At 33.6% G+C, this 10,980-nt stretch overlaps 1 protein-coding gene across 1 annotated transcript in view; it reads left to right on the top strand.

Moving 5' to 3' along the window:
* Nucleotides 1-2,100: 2,100 nt before the first annotated feature.
* The window catches only part of LOC148275849 (testican-2-like), a gene marked incomplete at its 3' end in the record, with an annotated part of 47,800 nt that continues 38,920 nt past the window's right edge, over nucleotides 2,101-10,980 (top strand). Inside the window, exon 1 of the mRNA XM_088235119.1 lies at nucleotides 2,101-2,522. Within this exon, the coding sequence (XP_088091245.1) occupies nucleotides 2,427-2,522 (96 nt within the window). The remainder of the gene's footprint in view (nucleotides 2,523-10,980) is intronic.

Genomic DNA, 10,980 nt, shown 5'->3' with positions numbered 1-10,980 from the left:
CGGACGTGCGGTATACAAATACGATAAACATTTTTTTAAAACGAAAATGGTGCTGACACAGAAAAATTTATTCTGATAATTTTTTTATAAAAAAAACCATCGAAATCGGTTTAGTTTTGAGGTGCGGAAAACGGGACTGCGAAACGTCGATTTCGATGATTTCAGTTGGCTAAAATTAGGCCGTCGGAGTCGTGCAGTTGTCTTTTTCGCACTGTACCGGGGAGGCATCTGAGGGAGAGTTACAGAAAGACAATGTTCAAATACTTCTTACCTACCGCCTGTCTTCTAAAAAGCGACGAAAGGCGCGAAAAAAGCGCGAAGACGAAAGTGCTCAATCAGTTATGAAATGGTGATATATTTGCTGGGCCAACTAATTACTCATTCCAACTCAACACGGGACTTTTAGTCCCATGGAGTTCGGACTTATGTCTCAAAAATGTCTAATAAATAAATAATAAATTTTAATTAAAAAAAGCGATGTCCGGTGTCTATAATTAGAGCATGATGTATTGTGTGTATAACAATAATTTCACTTTTAATCAATTATGTACATATCGCTGTATATATTTTTTAATAAGAAAGTATCCTAAAAAATACATGTCATTTATTATTATTATTATGGACTTATATAGTACCAGTTTCGTAATAAGCTACTGTAAGGGGACTTTATTTATATTTATTTGGCGTTTTATTAAATTTATTTTGTCACATTAAATAAGTACTTGCAATTATGTCTACCAGAACTTTTGGTAAGGTCATTTGATGTTCATGTGATGTTTCCTGTTAGTAAGTATTTATTAAGAGTGCGTCAAAAAATCTGAAGATTTGCTTTAAGTATGGTATTATCAAATTGGTACTTGTTTGAGAAGCCGTGAACGTTTTCAATGACTAATGACGTCACAAAAGCAGGGGCGGGTGGGAAGGAGAAACGCCCTGAGTCACGTTTTTCATTCCTAGTCCGTGCGTTTTTGTCTTTTGATTTTTCCATTCATTTTTATGATAAAACAATGATATGCGTAATGCAAACGATCTTGCAAATGCGGGACCAAAAAATAATTACATTTTGAATTTGTTTTTTTTAGTTTTCAAAAAAGCAATCTACCGATACTTTAGGTAAGTTAAACAACAACGCACAATGATTCCAATTTCTCGTAGGGATATGCAGAGAGGATAGAACGCCACATCACTATGTCATCTTCATTATTTTTATAATACATCGTCTCAAGGCCACATTGTTTTTAACACATTACGTAGGTAGGTATTTAAAAATAAAAACATAAATTTTCAACTCGTTTTCTATACCAAATGAACCATATAATATTTACATAAAGATAGTTGTATTATTCTAGAAATAAACTTATTTTAATTTTATTCATGTTTGTATAGAGTTGCGATGCGGTGATACTAAAAGTAAGTAATTTCACACATTTATGGACATAAAATACATTTCAAAATTATACGCGTTTAAAACAAAATGTAGTTTTCAAAACATCAGCACTAGAAAATTTATAAATAATAATTACGATTATTTTACTGAGCTTATAATTATAACATCATCATACACGCTACAACAATTTTTGAGGTGCTTTATAATTTATTGATATGAGTGATAAATATTTAATGTACCTTGCGCTAAAGGTATTAAAAAAATACTCATTAAATAAGAATAGACTGAAAATATACGAGCAATAAATAAAAGGGCACCTATCAAAATATCGGAAGTAGGTACATAATAATGAAAGTAGGAGGTTTAGTAGGTATGCAGTCTTAATAGGAAAGGAAGCGTGCGATTATTCCTCGCTCTCCGTAAATCTGTCGTCGCATGATGTGAGTTTCACCTAGGCCGAGGGTCCAACCACTTGACTCCAATAATACAATATACAATACGCGCGACGCTCCAGCGAGACAACATGTCTACCCAGACATCCCGTCTGGGAAGAGTGGGAGAGCCCGCGAGCTTCGGGGCGACGCAACAAGGAGCGCACGCCGACGGCGAGCTTCGGCAAGGAGGCGGAGAAAGAGATGTTGTTTCGACTCGGTTGCAGGATTTACTGCCCGGCCGAGCGGCCGCCGATTCAACATCTGTTTTGTCTTGAACTCAGTGTTAAAGCCTCGGCCTAGCGGACCGGTCGCCGTGTGTCGCGTGTCCCGAAGCGCTGGTCTCCGTAAGCGAACAGTCACCGCGTTGGCCCATCGAGCGCACTGGACGAGTCGCACTGCCCGCACTGCTCGAGCAGCGACGGTGACACTCCATTTGTTTACACTACGTAATGCAGTTCCTCCGTTCGCAGTTCGCAGATAATGTGATTTAGTCAAAAGACAATGTACTTAAACATAACCATATACAGATAAATATTACTAAAAAACCGGCTCCGATCGTGAATTCCACAAGTATGGTAGTAAAATAAATTCTTTAATCTCCGAGAATGTGCTACTTAAATAAAAATATGGTGACGAACGTCGTATTCCGGTTGGTGTTCCTGTTCTGCTTGTCCAGTCATCTGGCTCTGCCGACTGCTAAGGTAGGCTGTCCACTGCCCTTCCTGCGGTGCTCCTTGCATTCCTTGCCCGATACTCACCTGGCCGCCAGCGCCGCCCGACGACGCGACGTCCGAGGTGTTTGTTTTAATTAGCCCGTTAATTACTCGTCCGCGACCAAGATTGACTTACTGGTTCCCGCTCAGAGGCGGCTCGCGTAAGGTTCGCCCACGTCGCGCGAGGAAGTCTTCCATTCCAGGATACAGACATTTCTTATTACCCTTTTCCGTTCCCCCATCACGGTATATCTAATGATGTATTCGAAATCAGCAAACCAAATCGAGCATTATCATTTTTTATAACTTACCTATTTATATGTACATAGTAGTGCCTTTAAAAAAAAACAATAGCTATTTTATCCAAATACACTATGGATATAATTGCATTTACATTTTAAATCAGTTTTTTAACTACGTTTCTTATTCCCTTTATTATTTTTCAATAATTTATTTTTGTTATTATTATAATTCAAATTATGTTACTAATGTCTTATAAGTAAATTAATATTACGAAAATTCACCTATTCCTATATGGCATAATTTTTTTGAGTAATTAATTTATGAATTAAGTGCAATAACCGTTTTTTTCACAAGCGCTTTTCCGCGGAAACTTTACCTAAAAAACACACAAAAATTTACTGTAAAATATCAATAGCTAATTTGTATACTGTACTCAAATACTGTAACATTAAAAATCGTAAGACAAATAATATTTCATGTATAAAATGATCTAGATACGTTGCAATTTGTATACCGATGCACTGCCCTATGCAACACCAGCTGTGGTGCAGTTTGTTATTTAATCAAAGAACAATATATTTCTTCTTGACAATTTACATATTAATTTTAATATCGAAACGTCTGATGTTATTGACTTGGACTCCGCGACTCCGCAATAGGAACCCGAGATTTGATTGTCACGCTACTACAACTTGATTCTTTTTTTGTAGCATTGTTATTTACAAGTCAATATTTTATGGACGTTTTGTGAATCTCCTTGGTATTTTTTCAATACAATAATCATAGGTCTGCATAAAAATCGGCCCTAAAACTATTCATGCTGATTCTTATTCAAAATGATCTCCTGATCCGAATATGACACCCGTTTTCCCCCCATAACCCACCATTTTCAGCGGAGGCCCCTCACATCTATTTTTTCGATATTTCGGGGATGAAAATGATTATTTTAGCCTTTGCGTCACTTATGAGGGGCTATTGAGGTGAAAAGTTCTAAAACATGAATTTTGAATTTACAGCTAAAATAATCCTTTCCACCCATTCAAATAAAATTCATGGCCATGAACTTATTGTCAAAAAGTGAAAACAATTGGGGGAACTTGTGTTGTTTTTTGATTTAGGAAGTCATTTTACATTAGAATGAACAGGAATGGTGTCGAGGCTAGAAAAAACTTTTTTTTGTAGATCAGTGTAATCCATTCTGAATGATACATGTAAGAATAAACTAACGGAGGAGTTTAATGATAATTATAATACGAATTTATGCCAATAACTCAAATATATACAGGTGTTCTTTGAACCCTGTCACATCCGAAACCACGTCGATCAGTATGAACAAGAAGACATATTAGCACATTAAAAAAAATATTTAGAACAAAGGAAATTAAAAAAAATAAAACATTTAAAAAAACAAATGGTTGCTTACTTCTGCAGGGGTGAAACGAGGAGGGGTAAGGGGGGGGACACTGCTCCGCGTCCCCCTCACTTCTCCCCTGCAGAAGTAAGCAACCATTTGTATTTTTAATATTTTATTTTTTTTAAATTTCTTTGTTCTAAATATTTTTTGAAATATGCTATTATGTCTTCTTGCCCATACTGATCATCGTGGTTTCGGATGTGACAGGGTTTAAAGAACACCCTTTATATAATACTTTCATAAACAAATATCAATTGCCGTCATATAGCGATTAATTAGAACTTGTATGTACTAGCGTATGCTTAAAAAGCATTTCCGCATCGTGGTAAAGTGGTCAGGCCGTTTGCCTACCGTATAAGAGGTCTCGAATTCGATCCCATGGGTGGCATGAAATATTTATTTAACAGAGTGTTTTTACGCTAGGATATTTCATAATATCTGGTCTGGCACATGAAGCGTGAGACTGATCATCTTACCTGCGGGTATCTTATAAATGATCGTGATACGATGCGATCGGTGTACCAATGCAGTGCCCTTTGTACTATTAGATGTGGAAAGGGAATGATGAATAAGAGTTATAATGGTTGATTGCAGTAGGTATATACAATTTTTCGTTCATTAAAAATAATACAGTAATCATCACGGGGTACATAAATATACAGGGTGCTCATTAAACCTTGTCACATCCGAAACCACGACGATCGGTATGAGCAAGAAGACATATCGGCACATTATAATATTTTTTTAAAACGAATAAAATTTTAAAAAATTAAATATAAAAAAAAGTAAATAGTTGCTTACTTCTGCAGTGGAGAAACGAGTAAAGGGAAGGGGGGAGTCTGATACACCACGGCCCGCGCGTTCACGCCCCCCTCGCTTCTCCCCTGCAGAAGTAAGCAACCATTTGTTTTTTTAAAAATATTTTATTTAAAAAAAAATTCTTTGTTCTAAATATTTTAAAAAATATGCTAATATGTCTTCTTGCCCATACTGATCATCGTGATTTCGGATGTGACAGGGTTTAAAGAACACCCTGTATGAATGTACCGAATGTACCTCGGGAGTCACATTGAACGGAATGTTCAGACAACAAGATTTTGTGTTTTTTTTTTCCAACCTATAATATTTAAAAATAATGATTATTTTGATAATATTAGTACGTTTTAAAATAATAGAACATACCGAGGTAGATAGAGATACTACAAAAGTTATGTATACCGTCTCGGTATGTGCCGATAAAGATAGCCTTTATAATCTCTGCACTGGGACTACTGATGTTTTATGCATTAAAACAAAGTGGGCTTCAGATTTTTATTTCAACTTTAAAAAGCATTTTTATGACAAAAGTGGACTTCGGTTTTAATTCAGGTATAAAATACTCGTAGATTATTGCGATAATTTCTGCATTTTTAACTTCAAAACGGCAAAAAGCGGACTCATGGAAAAAAAGTGGATATAAATAATGTACAGGCAATATTATATTGTTTAATGAAGCCGAGATAAGAAATAAAAAAGAGAAACTACAGTTAGAATTTAACGGAACATATTTAAAAATTAAAATAGGGTGAATTAAGAAGAAAAAAAGTGGAAGATGTTTATTTTTTTTTTCATTAAATAATGCGCGAAAGAAGACAATTTGTTATCAAAATAATCGAAAATTTTGGTCTTTAAAAAATTAATTCTTAAAAACATACCAATGTTCGTACCGCAGCAGTGTCATGGACTCAGAATCAGGAGGTTTGAGGTTTGAACCACGCTCTACCACAACTTGTTTCCTATTTTCTAAAGCGGTTATTAACGAGAAACGGAACATGATAATAACGTTAAAAAAAACGCAAACACTTTTTTTTTCAATAAAACATTTTATATCATTAAGCTATCCGTCGGCCCATTTCAGATCGTACAAATACACACGACAGCAGCAAAATAATTGCCTTCCGGACGGCGCCCACCTGGAAGGCCCCCTAAGCGATGGAAGGATAGTCAGGGCTCATCACTCGAGACCGAGTAGTCCAAGTAGAACAGATCGTCAGATCTACAAGAAGACAAAGAAGAAGAAGTGTCCACCCACCCTAAATTTACTGGACCGAGTGGATTGGCGCGATACGTGTGAAACGGGCCCGTACGTGACAGACGCAATCATTCATTTTTAAAATAATAATTATTATATAGATGCAATTAATATATAATACCACATTTAATTTTGTTGATTAAATAAACGCGTAATAACCTAAAAGGATTGGCATAATTTGACGTATTTAAAGAACACTTTGTATGATAATTGATAGCAGCTAAAACACGTTTAAAATCTTAGTTTTGTCCAGATGGAAAATGACTTGTTACATTAATAAAACATTTTTCTCTCAAGAATTTCAAATAAATTGTATCTGAATGAATAAACTAAGACTGATCACTTTGCCTTTATTTAATGAATTATCTGAATATTCCCCAGTCGATATAATGTAGTAAGTGCCCTAGGCATTAGTCGTGGGGGTAAAAGTTAGAAGAACAACGTTCATAATTATTTTGCTTCATTGTGAAGTGGTTAGCGCGTTTATTATAAAGAGGACCGGTAGCGTAAAACATATCTATATGTCACATGCCTTAATTTGCATAGCAAATAATAGAAACACGCTTCAATGAATAAAAGTAACTCAAACAGTGACAAATAATGCATTATTTATTTAAAAAATGTTTTCATACCAGTTGCTTTGTGATTTTCTGTCAATCAATTGTATGTGAGTTATCTGTGTATGAAAATCAAAATTTTAATGATTTATTTTGTTAACACATTATATACAACATTATACAATATTTCCATGGAGTTTTTGTAAATTCATTTAGAGACAAGTATATAATAATATTTATTTAGAAAACAGTCGGCTGTCGCTGAATGTTATATGCTACAAATTTCAGGCCTTTCTTCGGACCTACATCTTTTCCGAAGGAGTGAGATGCTTTTTCGAGATGAAAAGGAGCGTACGACACTTGTCAGCTATTCGGCTATCCCGCTGCACAAAATAACATAATTGGTCACTCCGTTGCGACGTGAATGAAACAAACAAACAGACAAATATACTTTCGCATTTATAATAATGGGTATTAGAATGAAAGTATGAATTTACACGTTTACTTTTAATTATTATGTGCAAAAGCAGAATAAACATATAATGTAGTTATGCAGAAAGCAGCTAGTCCAAAATTGTGTAAAAATGAGATATTGGTGTTATCGGGTGCTATAAGGTCAATTGTATGTTTTGCTAAAAACAGCTAAGCCGCTTTCATACAAAAAACTGTAATATGTAATTACCTACTGAAAATGAAAAAAGGATTGATCACAAAAACGGCATTTGTTAATTTGCAGAAAACACCCACAGCATTAGATTTTTTTTACGGTATACATGCAGATGAGAAGATTAATACCTCCAGAAACCTAGTTCTCTTAAATAAATTAAAGTGGATAAATACATAGGTTTCATTAAATTTAAAAAAACATGTTTTAATACAGAATGGCACTTCATACACTCTAATACTCGTATGCAGAGACAAAACTTAAGGTGAGGAAAGTACATTCTAATTTCAAATGCAGAGAATAACCCGAAGGTGACGACAATAGAATGTACTTTCCTCACCTTAAGGTTTGTCTCTGCTAATACTCGTATGCAGAGACAACACTTAAGGTGAGGAAAGTACATTCTAATTTCAAATGCAGAGAACAACCCGAAGGTGAAGACAATAGAATGTACTTTCCTCACCTTAAGGTTTGTCTTTGCATACGGGTATAAGTTTGAAATAGCTATCATTCAATATTAGATCTGGCTGTTTTATGCATAATATATATTTAAGGTTGTGTGGTCGGTCAGACTTAAAACAATTACCAAAACTCCTTAACACAAGATCCAATTATTTTCACAGTTATAACCAATAAATTAAGTGATTTTTTACAATTAATTACCAAATATATATATGAAATGATATGTTCAATACATAATGACGCAACATCATCAGAGTTTTACTAGGGCTGGCTGTTTTCTGCAAAATTCACATCTTGGGTTGTATTGTCAGCCAGACTTTAAAAATTATTAAAACTGGTCAAGTACATAATTAAATTCTTTTTCGAAGTATAAAAAAACTAATGTTTGCATTATTTATCATTTATTAAAGTAAAAAACATTCCAACTGTTGTGTAGATTTGATTATTCACTCTTTTCACAAAAATGATATTATCTCAGTTCCACTTCTTTATGGCTGGCTGCTTTCTGCATAACTTCGTTTAATTATGGTATTATATAAATAATAATGTGTTTGCATTTATTTTATTTTTTATTTATCTCTTTTTTGTTAGGCAGATAAATACTTGAAGCGTGGTTTTTCGGTTGCTACACGTCTTTATTTTTATTATATTGTTTCTTATATTATTATTATTACTTATCTACTATGTTTGTCGGCTCGCGTCAACCTCGTGGTGTAGTGGTCAGCATGTTTGCCAACCATGCCAGAGACCTCCGGTTCGATTACCGACACGGTTGATATGAAATTATTTATTTACTAGAATATTTCATGGTCCCTGGACTGGCACCTGAAGCTTAAGACTGATTATCTTACCTTCATGTAACAAAAAATTATCAAGATACGCTGCGATCGGTGTACCAATGCAGTACTATATGCACCATGAGGTGGGGAAAAGGGAATGATGATAATGATGCCTATGTCTGTGCTTACTTGTGTTATTTTTGTAAATGCCCTTTTGGCATATTGTGAAATTAAATTAATAAATAAAAATAAAATATATTTTTTCCTTTATGAATGTTAAAGAAAAAAGTTTTCATTTTCAAAAAAATATATTATCATTTTTAAATTCAAAGCTTCAAAAACATATAAAGAATAGAATTACAGAAATCCATAGGCATACGTAAAGTTTGTTCGATTTTTTAATAAGCCGGTGTTGATGTGTCAGTGCCTCTCGGTGAACCACCGAGTAAACTAGAAAATGGAAATCAAGTTGTGGTAGAGTGGATTAAAACCCGTTTCTTTAGAGCAGTGCTTTTCAACCTTTTTGAATAAGCGACTCCCTTACGAGTAAAAAAAATAGCTGGCCACTGGCTACACCTCTCCCCAAAGACCAACTATTGCCATGTTTAGATGTCGCAGTCGCGAACAATGCTAAGGTTAAATAAAATAAATTGAGTGGGATACCAGTTCATCATCCTTTTTTGACCGCGACCACTTGAAAAACAGTGCCTTAGAGGGTTACAAGTAGTTACTTGTCTATAATGATTTGTATGTTCGAGTAAGTACACTCGTATTTAAAATATTCTTTGTGTTTTGTTTGTTAACCTTACCTAGGTAAAAAAATATTACCTTTATTTTTAAATACCTATAAATAATTCTTATAACAGGTATCTTCCGAGAATGCAATGCTTTATGTATGTAGGTGAACCCACTTTACTAATAATTTAAAGGTTACAATTCTAAGATTTATGTCGCCTTTCGGACACTGATTATCATTATTCATATAAATGATTTTTATAGCGCCATTTTCATAATATAATACCTAAAGCACGTGCAAAAGTGATTATATGCAACATTAAATTAATTTAAATTAAAGATTAAGTTTTTTTTTCTTTAAAAATTAAAAGTATTTTTTTATTTTACAGAAACAAACAGTCGAAAATGATACAATAACATAAAAAAAAGGTTTTAAGACAGACCAGCAAAGTTTCTAAATAAAAAATCGTGCATATTAAATTGTGGTACAAGAAAAGGGTCGTATCGCAGCCAGAAAGAATGAGTCTTAATTTATTTATAAATAAATAAAGGGGCGTGTTAAATATATATCAATATATGAAAAAAAAACATTAATGTTAGAGCAAGAACGATAGAGGAAAGAGTGTTGTGCACTAACTAGTGCTACAGACTGGCAGATGGAATAAATACTCGTACTTATTTCTTGTCACGCGAAAGGGGACATTAAGATTAATTTTGGAGAGTAGGTTAAAAGAGTCTACTTTACTATTTAATAATTTTTATAAATAGCATAATTCAAATATAGTTCGTCTATTTTCAAGGGTAAAAAATCCATTTTGTTGATCCAGCAGATTGGCTGTAAGTGCAAAACATTTTATTGATTTTATTTATTTAAGTATATTTAATAACCCGTTGATTGTTTTTTTTTAAAAAAGGCTTAAAAATAAAATAAGATTATCTTACCAACAACAATTAGATACCTAAAATACATCATTGGCTAACATGGGTAAATTGTTTTAAGTCCTATTGTTTAGTTCGTTTTTAAGCGTTGTCAAGGGAACGGTCATGTTCTGAACAAAATTAAATGCGTAATTATATTATCTAAGTAAAAATATTTATATAATTAAGACACGCTAAGGACCTGATCTAGAAGACAGGTGGGTTTAAAGGTTTTTTCCGAAACATCATTTCACTCTCTCAGTTTCGCTCTCCTGGGCCCCGATTACAATGGGAAGTTAACAGAGTTATCTTCGACTATCTATAAAGATAAACCGATATTCGTGTACAAAAATGAGAACATTTGCATGAAAATTTAAATTATCTTCGTTGGTAACCTATAATTAAACATGTTTAGAAGAAAAAAATGTATGCATGTTCTGCTTTTCTACAAAAAAAATATTTTGTACATAAAATTGAATACTTAAATATTTATTTCCTAAAAAAAAATACTTTAATTTTTATATTTTTTACGACTGGTTGAATTACACTACCCGCCGCCCTTAATTTTTAATTTTGTATTAAAAAAATATATTGTTTAATATT

The sequence above is a fragment of the Micrasema longulum genome, unplaced genomic scaffold, assembly GCF_059751315.1.
Source record: "Micrasema longulum isolate JH-2025_06_02 unplaced genomic scaffold, ASM5975131v1 h1tg001333l, whole genome shotgun sequence".
NCBI classification, from domain to species: domain Eukaryota; kingdom Metazoa; phylum Arthropoda; class Insecta; order Trichoptera; family Brachycentridae; genus Micrasema; species Micrasema longulum.
This window is presented reverse-complemented; position numbering and strand designations above follow the sequence as displayed.